We start from the raw sequence: 22,915 nt of genomic DNA on the forward strand, positions 1-22,915 counted from the left end.
ATTTCCTCGAACACCATGGCCACACCTGCCGTTGAATCTGCGGCTCCAGTGGCATCCGGCTCTCATCCAAGTCAGAAATCTATGACAAAGGCCGAGCGTAGAGAACTACAGGAGCGCCAACGTGCTGCTAAACTTGCACAAAAGCAACAAACTCAGCCAGCCGACTCCGCTGCTAAAGCAAAGGCGAAACCCAAACCTGCCACGCCCAAGAAAGCTGCGGCAGGGGCAGAAGCAGCACCTACATCTGGCCCCGATACTTCAAGATCGCATGCCATAGCCAGCGCCGATCATGAAGCAGATAGCTCGAAGCGGAGTCTACGAATATTTTCACATTTTGGATTACCCAAGAATGGACCCGGCGCCAAAGGCGATATTCATCCTTGCATAATCAGACTCGCTCTCCAGTTTTCCGAGTTCAAGATCTGCGGTGCAAACGCGCGATGCATCGCTACTTTGACTGCATTCAAAACAGTGCGTTCTTGTTGTTCATTTGTGTCTTTTGGAGTCACATACGTTACGTGCTAGGTGATCCAAGACTACACAACTCCACCGAACAACACCCTTTCGAGGCATCTCATGACACATCTTTCGCCTCAGATAACGCATTTAGTTTCCGCACGACCCATGTCGGTCACGATGGGAAATGCTATCAGGCAACTCAAACTCGAGATCAGTGGCTCCGATATTGACCTTCCTGAGCAAGATGTTAGGTTGTCCTTGCAAGCTCACTATCTGCACTGACGCACACTTTCCAGGCCAAGGACCTTCTCTGTCAACAAATCGACGACTACATTCGAGATCGAATCATCGTGGCGGACGATGTCATCCAAGACTTTGCTCTGAAGAAAATCAAAGACGGTGACGTTATTCTCACCTTTGCAAGGCATGTCCCATCATCGAGCATCGTTTGCCATTAACTTGACTTGAAGATCGTCCATCGTTGAGAAGGTCTTGCTGCATGCACATTCCCGCGGCAAGCGATTTTCTGTCATAATAGTCGATTCACGACCATTACTAGAAGGTCAGATCACCCTTCGGCCGGAGATTTTGTCTGACTATCATCCAGGAAAGGCTCTTCTTCAAGCTCTCACTTCCTCATCCACGTCATGGACTCTTTCTGGCGGTGCTCTCCAGCCTCCCTTGCCCCCAATACCTTGCACATACGCTCTTCTACCCGCTCTCCCATCACTCATCACGGAAGCAACCACCGTTATCCTTGGCGCCCACTCCCTTCACTCAAACGGGGCTGTATTTTCCCGTGCTGGGACTGCTTTGGTCGCTATGATGGCGAAGCAGCACAGCGTTCCAGTACTCGTCTGTTGCGAGACATATAAATTCAGCGATGGCGTTATGCTGGATGGCTTTGGGAAGAACGAGCTCGGTTGGTCTCGTTTGAACTATATTCAACGCTTGTTCTTATTCTATTCCAGCACCCTCTCATCTCTTCCCGGCTTCTACACCGACTCCAAATCTTGAGGTGCTCAACCCTCTGTATGACCTAACTCCTCCCGCGTATATCACAGCAGTCGTTACTGAGGCTGGCCTTATTCCCCCGAGTAGCATCAGTTCAGTGAACATGGCCTTGGGTAGAAGCTCATTACCAGTGTAGAAAGTAGAACATGTTATAACCCAGAAAACATAATTACAAGTAGTAGTAATGACATGCTACATCCCATAAGCTCCAGCATGACTAGTCATTGGCATTCCACCAGTAACGGCACCTCCGTATGCGGCGGGGTTCATCGACACCCCACCAGTAACAGCACCCCCGTAAGCTGAAGGGTTCATTGGCATTCCCGCCATTGGATTTACTCCTGGCACAGCGCCGCCCATTCCAGGCTGAACACCGCCAGGAGGCACACAGGCGATATAAAGCGAGTATTTTTTCTCTCGAGCTCTCGCTTTTCGCCGAGCTCTCTTCTCTTTCCGCCGCTGCTTCTTCTCGGCCTTGATTTCGCGTCGTCGGCGTTTGCGCTCCATGATTTCGGTCATGCCCTGACCGGACTGTTGGTCATACATGTACATCTGGTTGTTGGTGAACCTCGGATCGTCAGAGTCCGAGTCTGAGTCGGAGGTTGAAGACGAAGACGAAGAACTGTCATCGCGGCTATCGAAAAGAGGAAGTTGGATGTCTTCCATGCCAGCCTGTGGACCAGAACGACGTTCACGGCCCTTATATAGGATCACCTAGCGCGAATGTTAGGTCTACAGCGATGGGTAAGCAATGGGAACGGACTAGCCTCGACACCGCGAGGAATGAAAAACGACATATTCCATAAATCCACCAGGTCAGCTGTTAACGTGGATTTCCGATTAGAGCGTCCTGGAGCTGGCAATCTTCCGGTCCAAGCAAGACATAAATCCTAAGAGTGGGAGGCTCAGTAATAGTTGTTCGGGCGTATCGACTAAATACGAACCTGCATGAAACGAGTCCCTATTTGAACCAGTCAGTATGGCTTGGTTCACGAAACCTAACAACCTACAATCGCCTCCTTGGACATCGTGTGCTTGAAGCACAACTGGCATACGAGGAGCACTAAGAACAAGTTCGTTCATGTCGTCAAGCCTCATTTTATCGAATGGCGTAAACGTTGTTATCGCGCTCACAGGACGAGAAAACCCGTCTGGAGCTGGCAATTGACCTTGATCGCCAGTATCTGTAGCAGGTACTGGCATAGACTGGTAGGCAGGCTGTCCAGAGGTAGATGCAACCAAGCCAGGAATGGGCGGTGTCGCACCAGCTGGAATTGGTTTCCCTGCTAGGACATGACCGGGAGGATAAACAGCCCCATTGTAGGGCGTCGACGGATGAGCCATGGCTGGTGTAGTCGAGGCACCAGCGGGATAATTGGCATTGACATAAGCAGACGCTGAGTAGGCTGCCTGAGGAGTCTCTGCCGGTCGCATGTTGGGTGAAGGGTTGCCGAAAACAGGGTATGCGGTCGTGGGGTATGCTGCACCATATGGTGCCTGTTGACCAAGATTATTGCTTAGCTTACGAGCGCGTTCAGCATCAGTTTGATATTGAAGTGGGCGTGCAGCTTGGTTGGTGAGATCCATCTCACGAAACTGTTGGTTGATGTCCCCCATATTGGCGCTATGCTTTCGCTCTCGTTGATCGTAGGCTCCAGCAGGAGGCATAGCATTATACCCAGCAGTATAAGGTGTGGTCGGATAACCGGCCGTACTAGGGAAAGGTTGAGGTTGTGTACTTTGATTAGCGCTTTTGCGGCGCTCTTTTTCAGTGACTATAGCGTCCCGTTCACGCGCCTTTCGAAGTTCAGCATCCGCAGAGTGTTGTTCCTTTTCTCGCTGGCGTCTGGCCGCCCTTTTCTTCTTTCTTTCTCCTCTTTTCTTCTTGCTGTTGCCTGAATTCGCTATTAGATCGGATACACCTATCGAATCGAATGCTACCATTCTCTCAGCGCTTTCTGCTCCTCCTTTGTTATCGGGCTATTAGACCAAGCTGCAGCGAAATTCTAATGAAATCAACGTTTATCGCCACGAAATGCGTTCGAACTGACCTCGTCGGCTGGACGCGCTCCCACTGGCGCCGTGAATGTTTCCTCGGCGGGCACCTTTGGATGTTTCAAAACACGAAAGCTTTGTGGACAAGACGACAATACCCATTGAATGCCAGATATCACACCGTTTTGTGTGGGATAACTTCAGACGGATCGATGACCACACAAGTTGGGGTAAGAAGCGATATACCTAGCGGCAACAGCTCTAAAAGAGTGGATTGAGTTGAAGAAAGGCACGACGGCGGGTGATAGCTACTTGAACGAGTGATAAATGACGCGACCATTGGGATCGTAAGAGGTTGTATAGGTAAGCTGACCAGGAACAACTTGAGGAGAAACAGGGTGCTGTTGCCCATAGGACGATGTAGTGGCGTACATCGTGGTGAAAGCCAAAGAAGATACGGTGCTTCGAATTCGATTCGCGTGATCTATGCCACGCCCAAAATAGCGATATTACTAAGAATCGAGAGGGTCTACACTAGTAGTACGTTCAAAAGAACCTCCAGTACAGGATAATAAGGAAAATAAAGGCCACAGCGCCTATGGGGGCGTATTGACGCAACATCGCATGCAGATTGATATTTCGTGCCGCCTTCCTGTACTTCTCAGACTCAGACCGCAGTGACGTAGACAAATGGGACATTCCTCGAAGAATTGTCAAAAGGATTTCCGGAGAGTGAACGGGAAAGGTAAACGCACTGTCAAGGGAGTCGCCTCGCCACAAAAGCTCCTCCATGTTTTTTGTCATTATCCTCGTTACGTCTTGGAGGTCGTCATTCAGCTTGTCAAGTCCAGAGCCTGTCGCTGCAGTTGCTGTTCGTGTGTCGCGGTACAGACGAGCCGTTTTGGACATAAACGTGTCTCAAGTAACCAGTTAGCCTTATGAGGGTGACACGAATACACGACACACCAAAGCCCACAAACGCATAAGGCTTTCTCACAGCGTCGACCTTGGCTCCATATGTTGTAGCAAACTCTTTCGAGAGTTCGTCAAGATACGAAAAGGCCAGTTTACGTGGATAGGATTTGTCGGCAATAGTTAGAAAGACAACATTCTCCGAGATGAGATAGCTGCATGGCTGTTGAGAATGTGAAGGAAGTAGAAGGCTCCACAAACTGTAGCGTATAATGACCGCTTTCGATAGAGCAGCGTGGTTCTGAGTTGGGGGTAATGCGACGGAATATCAGTTTCGACTGTTGTTTATGTTCTTGAAGGGCTTGTTCAGTCTGCGGGACCGGTAAATATGGGTTTGGCTAATGGGATTCAACCGCCCAACCTGTTCGTCATCCACACTGGCCGCCAAAGGAAGAGCGTCCGAAGCTCTCACTAATATAGTCGACAGGACCATTATATGGCAGGCTGGCCGCAGATGGGTTTTGAATGGAAGTCGGCCTGGAGTTGGTCGAACCTTGGTTTGTCTGGAATAGGTCGGACGTGGTCTGGAGGGAAGTCAGGGAGCACGCGCCTGATGTGATCAACCAGCTGCTTTCCACTATAAATGAAGACGATTTTCACATTCGAACATCCCTTCCCCTCCGATGTCCAAACTGTTTGACGTGCAAACCCAGCTCACCTTCTATGGTGCTTACCATTCGAACCGAATCAATGTCCTCATCCACATCGTCTGTGTGCCGATGATTCTTTGTTTGTCCGGTCTTCCTCTTACCGGCAATGCCTGACATGTTTTGTAGGGTACTTGAGACTTTTTTGCTCGTCGCCAGTTTCTCAATGCCTCCGTCTAGGTCTGCCTGGGTCATGGCGACAACGATTCCTATGCCGGACGCGATCCCGAAGATCCACTATGTCATTAACGACTACCTCGTGTTCGACCTTAACGCCTCCTCTATTGCGGCTGCCTTATACCTGGCCTACTATTATGCTCTTGAGCCTGTTGCTGCTGTGCGTGGAAACCGTATCAAACGAACAGATTGTTTACCGCAAATTTATTCCCAGCTTCTCTACACTCCTCAGATGGTTCTAGGATTGCTATCTGCTATCGCATATGCTCGCTCTCCCGCTCACATGACCAACGCAATAATACTCCATGGAATATGCTGGGTTGCACAGTTCCTCGGTCATGGTCTGGCTGAGAAACGGTCTCCAGCGCTTCTGGACAATCTGCTCGGCGGTAATTCAAAGCCATTTTCTTATCGCACTCCCTGCTAAACTGCGCCTCAGCCGTCGTCCTTGCCCCCTTCTTTGTCCATCTCGAGCTCTTGTTTGGCTTGGGCTATCGACCCGAGATGCATAAACGTCTGACGAACGAGATTGGCAAAGAAATCACCAAATTGCGCAAAGCTCAAGCAGACGCCCGTCGTGCCAAAACCAACTAGTTCAATCTCCAATTGTACCCACTCAACTATGTAGTACTTAATGTTCACTTAACGCTGTTTGACTGCCTAAATCAGACTTGCTGGAGGAGGCAAAACTGGCTCTCCCAGTGCTGTTACATAGGCGGAAGAAAGGCCACCGTCAACCTTGAAATCGGTACCCTAGAACGAGAACGGGTCAGGATATTCTTTCCAAGCTCTTCCACCTTACCGTCATGTAGCTGCTCTCGTCACTGGCCACTATGAGTGAGATTAGCGACCCAAGAACTGCTTCTATGGAAACGTGCGCACAGAAGAGGGCTGCTTTGGCAAGTTCCACCGCCTCGCCAAAACGACCCATTGGAAGGTGAATCAAACGCCGGTCGCGCTTTTCGGCCGTATTTAGGAAGTCCATGAGAAGAGCTAGCCACGTTTAAATAGATGGAATGCTGGAAACGAGAATCGCACGCGTCTTGAGCGGACCACTGACTAGGTATCAGCTAACGATGTATTCCCAAGGGGTAAAACGCACGGGCACAAAGAGTTGAGACGGATGCCTTCTCGAGCATGAACCATGGCGAGTTCTCTTGTCATGGCAAGTACCGCACCCTGACAGATTTAGCGGGAGAGATAGGAGAAGTTACAAGTAATTCACCTTCGATGCCGTATCTTACAGGTCGATTCAGGTTTCTTGACTACTATGTGCGTAAAATTGGCTTACAAGCAAGTTGGGGAGTTGCAGCACCCATCAACGCGACGAAGCTGGCGGTGTTGATTATGCTTCCGCCGACATGAAGGCCTTGGGATTCATCCGTAGGGTTGTTGCGCATAGCAAGAATAGCATACTTGCACCCCCACCAAACACCCTTGAGATTGATTGTCATAGTGAGGTCCCAGATACGCTCTTCCGTGTTGAGCGCATTGTCGTCCTCTGGATGCATGATACCTATCGACAATTCTCAAAGTCATGGTCCGCGAGAGAGGTCATTGGACAAACCAGCATTGTTGAACTACACTTGTCAGAATAATGGCCTTGGAGTTGAGTTGCATGCGCACCATTATGTCGAGACGACCAAATTCTTTAACGGCCAGATCGACAGCCGCTTTGATATCGTTCTCTTTGCCCACATCTGCCTTGGTCGCGATTGCCTTGACATTGGGAAATCGCTTCGCGATGAGGTCAGCGCCTTTCTGTGCGCCATCGAGGTTAATGTCGACAAGTAGAATGTTGGCCCCCTCTTCAGCGAACAAGAGCGACGATTCAAGGCCGATACCACTAATCGTTGTTCAGGCAGCAATTCCTCGCAAATATAATTCGACACACGAGCCGGCACCAGTGATAAGAGCAACCTGTGTTCCTATGAGGTGGATTGATGACAGAGAATAGACCACACTTTGTTCTGCAGACGACCAGGCATGATGAGGGTTAAGATAAAGATGCCAATTTGCCTCACGCGACCACGTGACAATTATTCAAATATACTATTGCGTGGCTTGCAAGGATTGGGGAAAGGACTGTGGATAACTCTCATCTCCAATCATATCGAAAAAGTCTGCAATCTCTTTGGGTAGCGAGCTTGGTTGTGAAACCGCGTCCTGATCGCACTTTTGAGCAACCTCTTGCCGCCCGACCGGAATATCATCATCGGACTCGGTTTCGGACTCGTCTAGCTTGTTGGAAGCATCGTGTGTCGGTAGAGGGTCGTCGTCGAACACATCGTTCAAGTCGACCAATGAGCTAAGTAACAGTGTTAGCATTGCATTGACAAAGTCAGTTTGTGGCCCAGCACACCTTATGGGAATAGCTTGATCTTGGTACTGGCTCTGAGAGCTTGGAATATCGTCTTTGTAGTCCGTTGAATATGAAGATAGTGGTGGCTGAGATTGAGATGTGGGTACATCTCCATCATCTCGTTCCGCGGGCGAAGGAGGGGGCGACGGTGAACGTAGTAAATCAAGAGTTTGTTTAGTTGGTAGATAATGGGGAGGTGGTGAAGCTGACAGCGAGAAATACTGTGACTGGGATGACGGTACCTCGTCAGGGTCGAGGTGTTGAAAAGTAGATGAGGGTGGAAAGTATTGTGACTGGGAAGAGGGCACCGTCTCTTCTAATTCTAGATCGTTGCCTAATGCCACTGAGGACTGCATTGGAGAAGCTGATTCCTTCTTTGGAGGCACTGGGTCGTCATCCAAAGTGAGGTCAATAGCAAACGCAACTGTCTTGCCCTTCTTCCGCTTCGAATTTACCACCTCCCCTTCCTTCTTTATTTGTATCGTTGGCTGAGGATGAGTTCCGGCCTGGGTATCACCACAAACATCTTTACTTGTGGACGCGCCAGAGTCTGATGGCAGTGGGTTGCTCAAACGCTTCCGTTTGGGTATAGGCTGCTTGGCTTTGGGGGGCGCAGCTTTCCGTTTTGGAATGCGTGCAAAGTAGTTAGTGATGGGGAGTTCGCTGAAGGTCATCTTTCAGGTGGCTGAATCATGGACGCGTTGAAAGCGCGAGTCACATTCGTCACGCCTGTGACTCGCGCGGTGCTTGCTTTCATGTCAGATATTCAACAAAAGAAACGCAAGATGGACGACGACGTCGACATACCTCTTGCACCCACGTCTAACCTCCTTATCAAGAGGCTTTCAGACAAGGCAAAGTTGCCCACAAGAGGTTCCCCATTGTCAGCGGGCTATGATCTGTACAGGTTGGTCTCGACGCGTTTTTTTATACCATCTACGCGTCTCATACTACTTAGTGCCGAGAAAAAAACTATTCCCGCTCGCGGAAAGGCTCTTGTAGACACCCAAATCTCAATTGCAGTTCCGGCAGGAACATATGGACGCGTCGCGCCGCGGAGTGGCCTGGGTGACCTTATATAGATGATCCCCTGCCTTCTCTGATACTTCTCCAGCATCAAAGTTCATGATAGACACTGGTGCAGGCGTTATTGATGCCGACTATCGTGGTGTTGTCTTTGTTCTTCTGTTCAACCTCTCCGACAAGGACTTCGAAGGTGCGCGCATTAGTCGTTCAGTAGAAGTACCCTTTAAACCCTTTTTCAGTGGAGGAAGGAGATCGCATTGCGCAACTTATCATCGAGCGCATCTATACGCCGGAGATTCTTGAAGTCCAGGTGCACGTGCTTCCCAACTGCGTCATTATCTGCTCACTGTCATCTTACTCAGGATCTGGATGAAACTCTGCGCGGGGCAGGCGGCTTTGGTTCAACTGGCGGCCATGGCTCACTCTAAACTCTCAAAACACCAGCCAAATGTTCTTGTACCAATGTACCATCTCTTCCAAAATTTACCCTGCTTTCTTGCTCTCCGAATCTTCCGCATTCTTATGACATCCACTTACGGCTTTGTTGCGGGCTCTCATGTGGAGCCATCACAGTGCTTCTGTTCTACTTAAACCCACCGGCTCTTTGGGTGTCAATGAAATCACCTTTTGGCCCCAGCTGCTATGTATTCGCCACCACCAACGACACCCCCACATTCCGAGAAACCGTCTGCAGACGCGAAGCCTGAAACGGAACACATCGACCATAGTTTCACTGATGTAGAATCCAGCCCTGGGTCAACAGTCAAGCCGGAGCAGAAGCTGGTTCGACAATTGAAGAACCGTGAGTCGCTCTTTCTGTGTGTGTGATTGAACGTTATGCCAACTTCTATAGGTCATGTTGCCATGATCAGGTACGCGGTTTTCTAAATTTGTTGAGTCGGTCTCTCAGCGAAAGTAGTATCGGCGGTATGTGATCTGCAATCGTCAAGTAAGCACATACTGACGAATCATAGGTGTTATTGGTACCGGCTTGTTTCTATCAACAGGTAAGCACTTTGCAATTTCCTTTATGTGCCTCTCACGCTGGTCGATCCAGCAAACGCACTCCGTTTCGGCGGTCCTGTGGGACTATTATTGGGCTACATATTTGTTGGAACAATTGTCTACTCGGTAATGTGCGATACCAACGTTGCTTTCTGCCCCCAAGGTTTACCCGTATTCCTACAGGATCTCCCTCGGCGAAATGATCAGCTATCTACCCATCCCTGGAGGGCATTTGACGCTCGCCAAGCGCTTTGTTGAGTTATCCGCTTGTTCCCTTCCAGACCATTGACATATTCATTTTAGGTAGATCCTGCATTCTCGTTCACCATGGGATGGAATTATTGGTATAACTGGTAGGTTTCGACTTCTTTGAATAGAAGACATTCTGAAGAGCTCTTCAGGACAATAATTCTACCGGCAGAGGTACACATACCTTCTTGATGTGACTAGAGCGCAAACCCTTGCAGATTTCTGCTGCTGCAATTCTAATAGACTTTTGGACGGAAAAAGTCAATAATGCTGTAAGTCTATCGAGACTCACTGATCATTGCTGAGTCAGTGTAGGTGTGGATGACGATCGTCATGGTTAGTGACATGGGTGCAGTACCCTGGCCTTTTCTCATCCGTCTTAGTTGGTTGTTATTGGGATCAACATGTGTGGTACGCTTCCGCATTACTATCTTGTTGCCTCTCCTTCAACCGATTTTCAGGAGCAGGTTGTGTCGATGATCCCTGCCGACGGAGCGCTGACAAGACCATCAGGATTTTACGGCGAGATGGAATTCATCTTCGCCTCCATTAAAGTCCTCACCATCACTGGACTTATAATCCTCGGTATTGTGTTGGATCTGGGTGGTGGCCCAAGCCACGATCGGTATTATGACCATATTTGCTCATCGCTTTACCGACTCACACGATCTACCTACTAGAATCGGTTTCCGCTACTGGAAAAACCCTGGTGGGTTGCCTTGATGCGATCAGATAAGATAATGCTGACAGATTTGAAGGTCCCTTCGTTCAGTATCACGACATCGCTGGAGTCAAAGGACGCTTCTTAGGCTCGTTTTCTGACGAACTGGGGTACTGTACTGACTATAGCTTTCAGGGTGGTGGGCTGTTATGACCCAAGCTGCCTTCTCGTATATGTAAGTTGAAGTTTAACGCAACACTGATGTCTGATTGCACCATAGTGGGACAGAGATAGTTGCTGTATGTGTGCTGCGCTGCAGTGACCTCTGCTGATGTGAATTTTCTCCAAGATCGCAGCAGGAGAAGCGAAAAATCCCCGGTAAAGTCACCAATGTTGATATGAACCACGCTAAATATGCAAAGGCGCAATCTTCCCAAAGCAATCCGTCGTGTTTACATCCGGTATGCATATTCCCACTCGACAATGAGTGCGACTGAAGTGAATCCACAGAATTTTGCTTTTTTATATTGGTAAGCGTCCCTCTGTCTCCCAATGCTCGAACGGCGGTTTAGCTTGTTATAGGTGGAGGTTTGGGCTCTTTTTATTTTCATTCCCCATTTCACACTCCTGAAGTCATCATCATCGGCCTGCTTGTTCCTTCAAACGAAGAAAAACTGAACCTCGCGGATGGCACTGCTGCTAGCTCTCCGTACTTTTTACCATCCTCTATGCGATTTTTGGCTGATCCTGTTGGCAGATTTGTCATTGCCATTGAACGGTACATTTTTTGAAAATTCCGTGTAACTCACGCTGAGCTCAACCAGCGCCGGAATCAAAGCGCTTCCATCGGTCCGTGCACTCTTTCTTTTGTGTCGACGCGACTTAATTTGGTCAGATTATCAATGCTTGCCGTAAGTCAACATTTCAGCATTTACGTCGCTGCTCAATGCTCATCGTCTCCAGTGCTCACCTCTGCCTGGAGTGCCGGTAGCAGTGATCTCTACACAAGCTCCCGAGCCCTTTGTGTGTGATTAATACTCTGGCGTATCAATTCTAACTTGTGTTTCCAGATGGATTAGCGGTTGCTGGCAACGCCCCGCGTATTTTCAGCAAAACTCTGCCCAATGGCCTTCCTATAGTATCACTCGCCTTCTGCTCGTTATTGTAAGAAGAATACCCGGAGAATCTTTAATATGTTTGAACCTTTCCAGTGCCTGTTTGGCCTATATGGGAGTTGGGTCTGGCTCAGGCAAAGTCTTCACTTGGCTATCCAACATGACATCGGTTGCTGGTCTGCTTACCTGGTTTGGTGAGTCCTCGCTACCTGGACGTAATTCGAGAATCAACTGAAGACGTCTAAAGGCATTTGTTTGACTTACCTCCGGTTCCACGCCGGAATGGCCGCGCAAGGGTTCAATCGGAAGGAGCTGCCGTTCTCCTCGCCGTTGCAGCCTTTCGCCGCCTGGTATGCCCTCGTCTTCACCGCCTTGATCTGTCTCGTATGCTCGACGTCTGCACTCCACCGCTCCAGTCTGACCCTCTAAACAGCTCAGCGGGTGGGCAGTCTTCCTCAAGGTAATAGTCTCGGGCCAACCCGTTTGAACCACAGCTGACAATCGCAGGGAAACTTTGATATCGCAACTCTTATCACCAACTATCTGCGTCGGTAGTTTTCTACACCATGGAAAGAATTCTGAAACAGCCTGCAGCTTTCGTCATGTTCCCGATTCTGTACTTCGGGGCAAAACTGTACTACTGGCGCAGAGGACATGCATTTGCGTGGCGGCCGGTCCACGAACTTGATTTCGTGACCGACATTGACCAAGTCGAGGCTGATTCGTAAGCCACGTTCAGTCAAGGCTTATCGTCACATTCTCAATTGGCATAGGTACGACGAGCCGCCGCCGAAAAACAGATACGAGGCATTCTGGAGATGGCTTGTTCGTCCTTGTTTTCGACACAAAAGTTGTGCGCTAACCCAAGTTTGTAGATGTAAACTGCAAAATGTTGTCCTCGATAATAATAATGTACACTAATGTTACCTTCTTCAAAACAATTCTCTTGCCGAATGATCAACGTAGGACACCATCTTGTCCCGCAGGAATGCGTCCACAGGTGTCGCGTCAATACTCGCTGACGTAAGATGCTCCGACTGCTCTGAGGCACCGATAATCCCAATCAAGAGCCCAGCCGTTCGGACGCCGTCAATCAAAGACGGCACTTGCAACTAAACAAGCACAGTCAGCACTGGGAAATCCACGAATGAGACGGTCATACTAGGAGATCAGCGTCAACAAAAACACCCAACAGATTATTTGCTCGTGCGAATTCGACAGCCGCGCCAACACTAGTTGTACGCCAGTCTTCCATGTCGTTCTCTCCATCCGGCCCTTGCTTCTTGCCACAATGTGAAGCGAAGAAAACTGGATCTACGAGATAGTCAACTGAGGGTTAACAACGTCGATGATGCAACACACAATTGGGCTGCTTCCAGTTGATGGCTGAACACACATCGGGTGAGAAGGAGGTGAAGACAATCCGGCGTCGTGGAAGGGGGCCGTAAATTGTTCGCAAGACAGAATCCACGAAAGTGTTGAGTTGCAAACGGTATCCTGCCGTTTGAGCCCGGACTGAACGCTGTGGATAAGCGAGCTCCATACAAATCCCTAAAGTAGGCGGGAGCATCTGAAATACCTTGAGAACTGTAGCATTGTAGAGAATGACTTTACTTTAAGCAAATGGGCAAGAGAAACCATCGAAGAGGGCACAGCTGTCCATTCGGATGCGTCAACATTAGTTGATGCGCGAGACGCGTCAAATATCCGACCACTTGCAACGGCCAACGATTCGAATTGAGCAAGTGTAATGTCCGCAACGGTCAAGTCGAAACTAGTTTGGGGAAGAAGAACATCCTCAAACACCACAGGGTGCAAATCACTGGTGACTTGAATGACAAGATAGAGATAACTCCCGCGAAGAGATGAGATGGTCGACGCTTGCGTGGGTCCAACATAGCTGCTTGCTACCGACCGGTTCGATGGCGATGTCGAGGCAGAGCCAATCAAATTGGACCGATGAGCCCAACGTGGCCCACGGTGCGGGATCGTATTGGTGGCAAGCGGCATTGCTAATGACTTCCAGTATGTCTCAACGTCGCCGCCAACCTCCAACGTGACCCCTTCGAAAGGCGTCACGATGTTCACCTCAAAGTCAACCTGGAGAACATCAGTAACTGGACTCAGATGATGTTGAATTAGATAGATACCTCGCCGATGACTTGAAGTCTTGTGTCCAAAATGGGAAGCGAGAAAGGCCTATTAGTTTCGAACTGTTGGAATAAAGTGGGCAATGCGACGGCTCGGCCGATAGTTTTAGTACCAAAGTTGGGATAGACAGAGAAAACCAAGGAGAGATTGTCCAGTGAGGGAATCTGGAATGTGTAGGTACCCAAGGCCACATCGTTTTGTATGAGTGGTAATGGCACACTATAAGGCCCCGAATTGATGTTAACATCGCGAGCTGTAGTCACCACCAACTTGAGTGGAGTTGAAGCGATGACCAGGTCGTTCTTGAACGCAGGACTGATCAAACGATGGTGAAGCCGTACTCCAGGACGCTCACTGTTGCGTCGCGACATGTGACCAATTGTAACCTGGACGAGATGGTTTTTGTCGAGATAGTTGTGCCCATAGACTCGATGAGGCATAATCGGGGGCGGCAGCGAAAGGGAAGGAATGAGGTCAATCTCCGATTCTGTCATGCCAATATCAGAAAGCGGCGAGTCTTTGGGAATTCTTCCAGTATCGACTCCGGAAGCCATTAGGGGAGTAGCGTTGAGCAGCGGGCTCAGACACTGATGGTGGCCATACCACATTGCATAATAAACGGCAAGATGCCCTAATTCGTCTGTGACGCGAACTCGGGCACCAGCATCCAACAAGACTCGGATGGATTCTGTTCGTCCATAGCGTGCGGCATGAAAAAGTGGCGTCCATTCGTGATATTTGTCAGGGGTGTCCCAACCATCTTGGAAAAGTAAAAGTCGACAAACATCAGAGTGACCTTCTCGAGCAGCAAGATGCATCGGGTATTCTCCGTTAGTATTCGGTAAACAGCGGGCACCACGTTCAAGCAAAAGCGTTACAACTTCGAGATGGCCGGATTGACTGGCCAACGACAAAGGCATCGGATCACCGTTTGGCGGGGTTTTTGCCTTGCCATCATCCAAAAGAACCTTGACACAATCCACACTTCCTTTGAGGGTCGCATAGACCAACGGGGTATAATTGTCCATGTCCTGAACATCACAAACCAGGTTTGTTTGCAAAAGGCGGCGACATATGGCAGCATGACCATTCATGGCTGCATAGTGCAGCGCAGTGCGGCCATACGCGTCGATTCGAGCAGCATCAACACCCCTTTCTATGCATATTTGAACCAGACGTGGAGCTCCAGCAATAGCGGCGCCATGCAGACACGTTCGTCCATTGATGTCATCAATGAACTGGAAATCGAATGGGGTGGAGAGCGAGGCCATGATCAAATTGGCGAGGTCAGGCGGCGCCTCAATAATGGCGTTCCACAAAATTCGCGTTATGTTGACTTTGCCTCGTTGTGAAAGAATTTCGGAGAAGTGGATCCATTCGGTGACGCCAGACGTGTCGTTGCTGTTGATTGCTTTGCGAAGATTGTTCTCCAGTTCTTGGAATGGTCCCATATGTTGGGTTCGCTCATTCATGATTTGTTGAGCAACGAGATCGGTTGAAGCAGCAGAGCCCTCGAATTTCAGCCCAGATGAAAGGTCTGTCAGGTCGAGGAGACACGCTGCGACGGTGTCGGACAGCTCCGAGATAAGTTGTCGGTTGAAAACGGGTTGAACATCAACCTGCCGAGCCAGATAGAGTTCTTTCGTGGTCGATTTGGATCGCTTATCATATTTCTTGAGGATTTTCCTGAAACCTGTGGCATTGATTTCGACAAATTGCTGAAAGGCGAGTTTGGATGGAAGAGAGGAAGAGTTGGAGTGGGTGTACCTGTAGTTTACCGAGATCTCTTTCGAGGTGTCTGAATCCCTCTTCGACCGCCGTCCACTCGACATTCTTCTGGCCAACATCGTCTGATGGGTCGGGGAAACCTCTCATCGCAGCAGCCCTTCTTTTCGACAGCAGAGTCTCCAATCGCAGTTTAAGCTCGGCCTCTTTTTGGAGATAGAATTCATTGATCTATAGGACAGATAAGCCTACCAATTGCAAACGTCGTGCATTCTCCACCTGCCTTTTCTAACTCTCGCTCCAATTTGAAGAAGAAGGCAGCCTTATGAGCACGAGAGTCATCATCCGGAGTTGCTGTGTCTGGAAAGAGAGGGGGGACAAGCTGAGTTGAAGAGGGTTGGGTCGACGATTCCGATATATCGCCTGGCCGCAATCCCAAAGCTAAGGCAGCAGCTTCTGAAGCAGGTCGGTGTTGGGTGAGGGACGATATGATCTTTTTCAGGAACTTGTAGTCGAGGTAATATGTAGACCATCCTGGCACCTGTTGCGCCTGGATCTGCTTGCCGAACTGTGGTGCATTTTAGTCCATGCTTTAAATAGAAGTGAGAGCTGTTATCGACCTTCATAGAACTTGGGAGTAGAGCAGATTGATTGTGAGGCGGAGTATGTGCAATTGCCAGCCCATGAGGGATGGACGAAAAGCGTCAAAGCACTCAGAAGTATCGGGAGTATGCGTGACTGTGACTTTGCGTGACTTGTCCAAGGTTCCCTCAAAAAAGTTGCGGCTGGTTGAAGACGCGACTTAATTGCAGCGTCTGAATACCCCTGGGCTTGTGGTGCGCTCACTCCATGGCTACTTTATCATTCTCACCATGAAGGGCAGGATGACTGCAGTTGATGCTCAGAGCCTTTTCGCGAGGCACTGTCCGCAATCCCACATGGCTTTCACAACTAAGAGTGAACAAGTCTACCAAGGCTCAGTCAGAAGACGCCGAGTCATCGCTCCCCGGGACAGTAAACGACCCTCAGAACTCATCGTTGGCCGGTGGTGTTACTGCCCACTCCCCCACACAATTGTCTGCTCATTTCTCCTCGCCGTTAGTAGAGCCAGCACCTACCTTTCGCATAGTCCAGAGCAGTCGCGGGTATCCGACTGGAAGGCCATGGCGGCCTCTTCCCGTTCCCATCATCCATCACCAAGTTTTCAAACATGGACGAGCAACTCTTCTCTCTCACAACGACGAAGACGCGTTCGAAGATTTGAATCTCACCATTCTATTCGACAAGGAGAAGTCCCTACAACAAGGTGTAGATCGTGTCAACTGGCGTCGCGACCTTTTGCGCATTCTGGGCAATACTCAGTCGCATTCCCAAGGGTGGAAGGCTTACGAGACATTAGTTTCTGTACCTTTCCCTATCCCCTACCCTCATCTGAATCGTCTTGTGCGGCTTATCTCCCTCCAGCGCCCCAAAACGCAGACGCTTTTCTCGCGGCTTTTACATGTGTTGACTATAATTCATCAGTCTGGCCGGAAACTCACGACCTACCAATGGAACGCGCTCATCGATAATGCCGGAAAAGGATTGCGAAATGCGCGTCCTGCCGACTTCCAAAACGCGTTCAACGCGTTTGTCGACTTTGTGTCTGCTCGACAGCCGGGCACAGCTATATTACCAAATGAAGCCGACTTTGACCCAGGCGCTTCATCCAATATTCTCCCCGACATCCGAACATATACGACCCTGATTAATCATGCTGTGGAGAGACGCGATAAAGTCGCACTTGAACAAACGACTTCACTGCTCAAGGCATCGGGAATGTCACCCAATCGAGTTTCGCACCTCGTACTACTGAAATACTACACCAAGAACGGCAAACTACGAGACATACGCACCGTCCTCGAACGAATGAGCCGCGAAGGGCAAGAACTGGGTCTCGATGGTGTCAACGCGTGCCTCTGGGCTTTTTCCTGCCACAACCGTTTCGATATGGTCATGAAGATCTATCGTTTGCTGCGCAACAACATGGTCCCCGAAACAGCTTTGGGGCCGAACGACATAGATTCTGTGTCGCGTTCGCTTGCTGACCAGCATATCACCATTAGATCAACCATGATTCCCAACAAAGTGACCTTTACTTTAACTGCGCAAGCAGCAGCTTATCATGGGCACCTCCGTGAGGCGCTCCAAGCGTTTACAGACATGCTTTCGTCGGAAAACGTGGAAATCGGCGCCCCCCTCTATCGTGTGGAAGACGGAAACATTGTACCTTCTCCGTATGAGCCAGACTTGGCGATGTTCAGAGCATTATTCCTGGGATTTTACCGACATGGTGTCCCTTCGGCCCCTGACCACCCAGGGCAGCACCCTTGGGTCCTCCCAGTGCTGAATGATATGTTGGATGTGTTCCTCGCGCTCCCCAAACACATCGAACCGTCACGGTCGACTATTTACTGGCTTCTCGTCGCTTTCGAGAAGACGAGCAACCAGGATATGGAGCTCTTAAAGACCGTCTGGGGGCGCATTCGTAGCCACTTCAGAGAGGAATGGGTAAACAGTCGCAACATTGATCAAGTCCAAAGTCGATTCTTCGAGTCCAAATTGCCATAACACAATTCTACCAATTAGGCAGCCTGTCTCTCCCTCCACTCGACATACTCGTCCCAGCCAACAGTGCATTTCCTGGACTGATACCGGCGCAACTTGATACTCCGTCGGAGATCTTCTGTGATCCTCCCACTCCAGCCTGCCTTCTGAATCGCGCTATCGACCGCGGCTATTCTGTCCCAACCTTGTTCGGGAATAACGTCAGGCAAATATGTCGCACTAAATGTTCGGCGCGAGTTGACCGGTGGGAGATGTGTGGCGGACGAAAGCGGAGAAGGAGCTCCTGACGAATTGGGCGATGCGAGCAGAGAAGGGTGGGCGAATTTGATGCTGATCCCGTGAACCCCAATCGTCCAGTCGAGGTAGGACTGAGCGTCTTCAAAATCGGTTAATAGCGACACCCTGTCATCGTCAAGGGCCAATAAGGCGAGTGAAAAGAAGCGGGGACTCACGCGCATTCGAGTGTTGGAAGTTCGCTACGGTCAATCTTGCGAAACCGGTCATCTCGGAATGCACTGAGGAGGGCAAATTCGGCCAACCCATCATGGAGGGTAAGTGGTTCAAAGCTGCCAAGACATCCACGCAATCGTGGTGAACGGCCTTCACGGCGCGTGTTCCAAGTCACAAAGAGAGGGCTGTAAGGTAGTTCAGAGCAGGGGACACACCATAATGTACATAGTCACTATTTGTCGTCAACAAATGTCGGGGCAATGGGTTTCGCAGATGTCAGAGCGCAGTAAAGGGCATCGAAGGCGTGAAAACAATGCTCGGGAGTGCAGTCTGACGATGTCTCAGGCACTTCTTTGTTGGGGTTCGGAGGAATGAGGGACATGAGTGAGTGAGTGTGGGCAGGTAACGACAACTGACATGTTAGTCATCAATGCGTTTTGAGTGGCTTGGTCATAAATGTTGAAAGTATATGTGCAATATAGTACTTGTAGTAGCAGACGCATAAACAACGAATAATGGGGAGATGCGATGGAGTCAGTTAGAGATGCAGTAAAAGAAACGGGGCGATTGCGTGGAGAGAGAGAGAGAAAAGGTCGTAAGATGGACTAGACACGAGATGTTACAATGAGAGATGCAGAAAAAAAAGGAAGGGACACTGAGCAAACCAGACAGTCAAAAGTACAAGGCGGCGTCCGGCGTCGCAGTCAAGTGGCGCAACAACTCCAACCTCTTGCTGCCCGTTCCCTTTCCGCCTTTTCGCGAGCTTCCTCCTCATCGGCCTGAGCACTCCATGTTGGGACAGCAACCGAACTAAGATATACGCTGTCTCGTTTCTTGAGTGCATTCTCTTTCTCAATCCGATCTTTGCGAGTGATGATGGCAGAAATCAGATGGTCGAACAAATTCTGAATGCCTAGACCCAGATGCGGTTAGTTCGGACCGGGAGATAAGGAGTAATCACGTACCGATGTCGTCTTTTGCAGACACCTCGAATAGTTCCATACCCTTGCTCAAGCCCCATTCTCCATCATCATCGGGGTCTTCTTGGCCGGCCTCGTCATCCTCATTCAGACTATTATCGCTCGAGTCCTGCAATTCGCTCCATCCTCCGACCTTGAGACCGAAGTGTGACCCAAATCGGGACTGCTGTCGGGCCGTGCTCGATACCGTAGTCCGGGAGGATCCTGCAGCGCTTAACTGGGGTCGGGTAGAGGTGCTAGTGTTACTCCGAGAGAGACCGGAAGAGCGGCCATTGGCTTGTAGGTCGAGGTAGGCATGAGTGTCGGGGGCAGGGTTTGGAGAAGGAGTAATGGGGGGAGACCGCAAGCCAGGGAATGATGTGAAACGGGGTCGGATGTAAGAAAGAGTTGAAACTTGCGGGATGGGAGTGGGAATGGGAGGTGGGGGCGGTTCAGGTGGAGGAAACCACCGGCTTAAGGAAAGACGTGCCAAGTCGGGGGTTACTTGGCGGAAAGAGGCAAGATCCGCTTTCGCCCCAACGATATAGATAATGAGGTCGGGCTGGCAGTTCTTCTTGAGTTCTGGAGGCGCATTAGCTTTATTGGGGCGCGATGAATAAAAAAACTTGCCTTCAAGCCACCCACGAATGTCGTTAAAGGTAGATGCATTGGTAATGTCATAGAGCAGGAGAGCCGCATTGGCGCCTAGAATCAAAGACATTCAGCGGTGAGAAGTGTGGATAGAGAGGCATAGGAACCTCGATAATACATGGGAGCCTAGTCAACTGTCAACAAGGACAAAACAAGGCGAGTAACCGAGACGCACCATACTCCGAAATCGCTCCTGACCAGCGGTATCCCACAGTTGCAAACGAACTCTGAGACCGTGTACATAAACCTGTTCAAACGTAAGAAGAAGGTAAACAAGCTCGTCTTGCGCAACCTCACCTTCTTCGTAACAAAAAAAGCACCAGCAGTTGATACATTATTGTTGGGCTCGAACTTATTCTACGCGCTATTTGAACAAAGTGAAATCGGATGCGGAGATGGGTGGCAAACCTGGGTATAGCGCTGAAGGAGGGAGGTTTTGCCAACGCCAGAGTTGCCCATGACGACTATCTTGCTGTCGATCCCTTGGTCATAACGAGAACGAGCATATGGGTCCATGGGTGGTGCAGAAAACTGCTCCATATGAAAAGAGTGGAGGCGCTGGGCGCCGTACAGCGCAGGGGCTGGATGAAGGAAGGGAACAGGAATTGAATCGGCGTCACAAACAGTCACACAATAGCTCAAGTCAAGTGGAGAGTCAAAACATGGACTAGCATAGCATGGAATTTACTGCATATCCTAACCAAACCTACTCTTGCGCAACTACAGGGAATTCGAAAACGACATCCTTGCCCGTGAGGCGGCGGTAAACGGACGAGAATGAATCGAGTTTGTACTCGAGGGAAGTCGCGTCTTTGGAGTCGAGGAAGCTGCAAATCGATGAGGAAATATATTGTCGTTATAGCAAAAAGCATACACTTTGAGGAGTTTTGAGCCGTCAACGGCAACACGGGTGCGTTTGCCAACAATCTCAGTGGGGAAAACAAGGTCCTCGAGAATCCGCTCATGGACATTGGTGAGAGTGCGGCTACGGGGGCGCTTTTGCTTGACACGGGAGGTACGAGTCGGCTTGCGGAGCATCCGGCGCTGGGCAACAAAGACGACATGACGGTCAGAGAACTTTTTCTCGAGTTCACGGGTCAGACTAAGTCAAGTCAATGATCCATGCGCCTAGATTACGAAGAAACACACCGCTGCTGGACCTTCCTGAATGCCTTGAGTTGAGGGACAGGCACGAAGATGACGATAGCCTTTTTGCCGCCACGGACATCCACTTCACGGGCGGCGGAGATTTGAAGGGGCCGGAGCTCAGTTTTGAGCTCAGGGACGTTGTTTTCGAGGTCAACGAGAGCCTGAGCAACGGAAATCTCAGTCTCGTCAGGAGCGGTCGTTGGCGCGTTGGCCGTGCGCAAAATCTTGTTGGCAGCAGACATCTAACGAGGATTTAAGCATCCACCCCATTTCAACTTTCTAGCCCGTCAAACGTCGCTCAAGCATTCATACGACGTTTAGGACCAGAATGAATGCTGAATGGACTCACCACAAGCAGCAGGTCTTGAGCTGCGTCGGCGTCGAGTGATGAGGGCGGAAAATGAGGGTGGCTGTACAAGCCTGAGAAATTGATTGCATCTTCAAGTTAGTTCTTCCTTGATCCTGGTACTTAGTACAGAATCAAATATCTATTGTGGTGTCCTTGAAAGCAGGTCTCCTGAAACAGACCTTCCTAAAGACTCTACTGCATGATGTAAAACACTCGTAATTTTACTCCGCATCCTTGCCATCTCTTCATCGCTCCCCTTCCTCGCATGAAGTAGACTTTTGATCTCCGTCAGATCTATTGGAGGCCCAAATGTTACGCTGAGTTGCTTTCCCCATCGTGGAAGATATTTGTACGGGAATTGACGACCTTCAGGCATTAAGTGGTCAAACCCGGTCAACCACATTGGAAGAATAACAGGGAGCGTCGAAGTTTCCATGAGCATTCGGCCGCTGTTGGTGGTGTTGAGAATCGGAGGAACATAGAACCGCATTAGACACACTCACACGCCCCATTTGAATCTAGGAAGCTGAGCGACGCCATCTAGTTGTAGATATGTGTTGGTCTGGTTGATTTTACCCTCACTGAACAAGTGGATCTGAAGAGGCGCATGAATTCGAATGTGATTTAGAGGTTTTGGGGAAGAACGAACCCATTGACCAGCGTCGAGTTTGGCAATGGCAGAATCCACGGCCGGCTGATCGATTCCCCCGCCTCGGAATGTTTCTATTACCTGTCCATGCCGGAAGAAGGTAGAGAAAAGACTAGGCTGGGCAGGTTTGTCGGAAAAGACGTGTTCAAGTCGGCGGCTTACGGATTTGTGAACATAACATCGGAGGCACCCAAAGTCCAGCGAGTGGTGCGAGAACGGAGGAAATATTTCGTCGGAAGTGCGCCCCAGAGAAGAGGGTCGTCGAGCCTAGTGAATTGAGACTGAAATGCCTTTTTTTTATAGCGTAGTAGTCCTCACGTCGAGATGTGATTTGAAACTGTTGGAGATGGTGAGTAGCACAAAAAAGACCGAGGAAAGAAGGTTTTACGCGTCAATAGACCATTTGTACGCGCTTTATTGAGGGCAGCTTCGAGATAAGGTTGGCCGTAGAGGGTACAGGAGGCGACTGAATTTAGAGCGGCTTTGCAAATCAGGTGGACGCTTAGTGGAAGAAACGGCATCAGCATTACGTTAGTCAAAAAT

The 22,915-nt window shown here is 49.8% G+C and overlaps 10 protein-coding genes across 10 annotated transcripts; 5 read left to right on the forward strand and 5 right to left on the reverse strand.

Annotated features, from left to right (window-relative positions):
* Positions 1 to 15: 15 nt before the first annotated feature.
* On the forward strand, positions 16 to 1,609 carry MIND_00717500 (uncharacterized protein; the record flags this gene model as incomplete). Its single annotated transcript, XM_037363876.1, has 6 exons — positions 16 to 471; positions 526 to 705; positions 756 to 905; positions 949 to 1,021; positions 1,067 to 1,381; positions 1,431 to 1,609. 6 exons carry the CDS (start codon positions 16 to 18, stop codon positions 1,607 to 1,609), a joined length of 1,353 nt encoding a protein of 450 aa, XP_037219520.1.
* A 56-nt stretch (positions 1,610 to 1,665) lies between these two features.
* On the reverse strand, positions 1,666 to 4,979 carry MIND_00717600 (Protein transport protein sec22; the record flags this gene model as incomplete). The annotated part of the gene is made up of 7 exons (XM_037363877.1): positions 4,802 to 4,979; positions 4,642 to 4,751; positions 4,435 to 4,595; positions 4,224 to 4,385; positions 2,484 to 3,368; positions 2,418 to 2,434; positions 1,666 to 2,187 (listed from the first exon to the last, which is right to left on the reverse strand). Exons 1-7 carry the CDS (start codon positions 4,871 to 4,873, stop codon positions 1,666 to 1,668), a joined length of 1,929 nt encoding a protein of 642 aa, XP_037219521.1. The 5' UTR covers positions 4,874 to 4,979.
* An 84-nt stretch (positions 4,980 to 5,063) lies between these two features.
* MIND_00717700 (putative endoplasmic reticulum membrane protein C16E8.02) lies at positions 5,064 to 5,858 on the forward strand (the record flags this gene model as incomplete). The annotated part of the gene is made up of 5 exons (XM_037363878.1): positions 5,064 to 5,178; positions 5,227 to 5,261; positions 5,320 to 5,424; positions 5,479 to 5,653; positions 5,704 to 5,858. 5 exons carry the CDS (start codon positions 5,064 to 5,066, stop codon positions 5,856 to 5,858), a joined length of 585 nt encoding a protein of 194 aa, XP_037219522.1.
* Positions 5,859 to 5,924: 66 nt separating this feature from the next.
* MIND_00717800 (NAD(P)-binding protein) lies at positions 5,925 to 7,252 on the reverse strand (the record flags this gene model as incomplete). Its single annotated transcript, XM_037363879.1, has 11 exons — positions 5,925 to 6,017; positions 6,067 to 6,095; positions 6,147 to 6,257; positions 6,303 to 6,319; positions 6,367 to 6,443; positions 6,490 to 6,503; positions 6,556 to 6,780; positions 6,832 to 6,844; positions 6,891 to 7,110; positions 7,159 to 7,184; positions 7,229 to 7,252. 11 exons carry the CDS (start codon positions 7,250 to 7,252, stop codon positions 5,925 to 5,927), a joined length of 849 nt encoding a protein of 282 aa, XP_037219523.1.
* A 1,120-nt stretch (positions 7,253 to 8,372) lies between these two features.
* On the forward strand, positions 8,373 to 9,080 carry MIND_00717900 (dUTPase domain-containing protein; the record flags this gene model as incomplete). Its single annotated transcript, XM_037363880.1, has 5 exons — positions 8,373 to 8,533; positions 8,585 to 8,694; positions 8,741 to 8,842; positions 8,892 to 8,962; positions 9,015 to 9,080. Exons 1-5 carry the CDS (start codon positions 8,382 to 8,384, stop codon positions 9,078 to 9,080), a joined length of 501 nt encoding a protein of 166 aa, XP_037219524.1. The 5' UTR covers positions 8,373 to 8,381.
* A 214-nt stretch (positions 9,081 to 9,294) lies between these two features.
* MIND_00718000 (Lysine-specific permease) lies at positions 9,295 to 12,563 on the forward strand (the record flags this gene model as incomplete). Its single annotated transcript, XM_037363881.1, has 29 exons — positions 9,295 to 9,470; positions 9,563 to 9,579; positions 9,627 to 9,659; positions 9,710 to 9,788; positions 9,841 to 9,910; positions 9,961 to 10,010; positions 10,059 to 10,080; positions 10,125 to 10,178; positions 10,222 to 10,242; positions 10,290 to 10,531; positions 10,587 to 10,615; positions 10,665 to 10,737; positions 10,848 to 10,866; positions 10,917 to 10,945; positions 10,990 to 11,028; positions 11,078 to 11,103; positions 11,150 to 11,276; positions 11,325 to 11,345; positions 11,392 to 11,416; positions 11,463 to 11,478; positions 11,531 to 11,590; positions 11,638 to 11,731; positions 11,779 to 11,876; positions 11,930 to 12,066; positions 12,116 to 12,142; positions 12,190 to 12,229; positions 12,277 to 12,406; positions 12,456 to 12,507; positions 12,558 to 12,563. The coding sequence occupies 29 exons, from the start codon at positions 9,295 to 9,297 to the stop codon at positions 12,561 to 12,563; spliced, it is 1,812 nt and encodes a 603-aa protein (XP_037219525.1).
* Positions 12,564 to 12,614: 51 nt separating this feature from the next.
* MIND_00718100 (Cyclin-dependent protein kinase inhibitor) lies at positions 12,615 to 16,184 on the reverse strand (the record flags this gene model as incomplete). Its single annotated transcript, XM_037363882.1, has 8 exons — positions 12,615 to 12,794; positions 12,845 to 12,996; positions 13,045 to 13,252; positions 13,297 to 13,782; positions 13,833 to 15,551; positions 15,601 to 15,789; positions 15,842 to 16,126; positions 16,179 to 16,184. 8 exons carry the CDS (start codon positions 16,182 to 16,184, stop codon positions 12,615 to 12,617), a joined length of 3,225 nt encoding a protein of 1,074 aa, XP_037219526.1.
* A 271-nt stretch (positions 16,185 to 16,455) lies between these two features.
* MIND_00718200 (uncharacterized protein) lies at positions 16,456 to 18,168 on the forward strand (the record flags this gene model as incomplete). Its single annotated transcript, XM_037363883.1, has 1 exon — positions 16,456 to 18,168. The coding sequence occupies one exon, from the start codon at positions 16,456 to 16,458 to the stop codon at positions 18,166 to 18,168; it is 1,713 nt and encodes a 570-aa protein (XP_037219527.1).
* Positions 18,169 to 18,182: 14 nt separating this feature from the next.
* On the reverse strand, positions 18,183 to 19,118 carry MIND_00718300 (AMMECR1 domain-containing protein; the record flags this gene model as incomplete). The annotated part of the gene is made up of 4 exons (XM_037363884.1): positions 18,183 to 18,567; positions 18,618 to 18,800; positions 18,849 to 19,027; positions 19,101 to 19,118. 4 exons carry the CDS (start codon positions 19,116 to 19,118, stop codon positions 18,183 to 18,185), a joined length of 765 nt encoding a protein of 254 aa, XP_037219528.1.
* Positions 19,119 to 19,153: 35 nt separating this feature from the next.
* On the reverse strand, positions 19,154 to 22,899 carry MIND_00718400 (40S ribosomal protein; the record flags this gene model as incomplete). The annotated part of the gene is made up of 19 exons (XM_037363885.1): positions 19,154 to 19,220; positions 19,281 to 19,378; positions 19,422 to 19,528; positions 19,581 to 20,156; positions 20,205 to 20,279; positions 20,333 to 20,351; positions 20,401 to 20,472; positions 20,523 to 20,582; positions 20,634 to 20,892; positions 20,936 to 21,052; positions 21,100 to 21,327; positions 21,375 to 21,616; positions 21,724 to 21,784; positions 21,903 to 22,172; positions 22,227 to 22,318; positions 22,373 to 22,484; positions 22,535 to 22,639; positions 22,691 to 22,709; positions 22,761 to 22,899. 19 exons carry the CDS (start codon positions 22,897 to 22,899, stop codon positions 19,154 to 19,156), a joined length of 2,718 nt encoding a protein of 905 aa, XP_037219529.1.
* Between the last annotated feature and the right edge of the window lie 16 nt (positions 22,900 to 22,915).

This window comes from Mycena indigotica (genome assembly GCF_014461135.1).
Source record: "Mycena indigotica strain 171206Taipei chromosome Unknown Mind.scaff0006, whole genome shotgun sequence".
NCBI lineage: Eukaryota > Fungi > Basidiomycota > Agaricomycetes > Agaricales > Mycenaceae > Mycena > Mycena indigotica.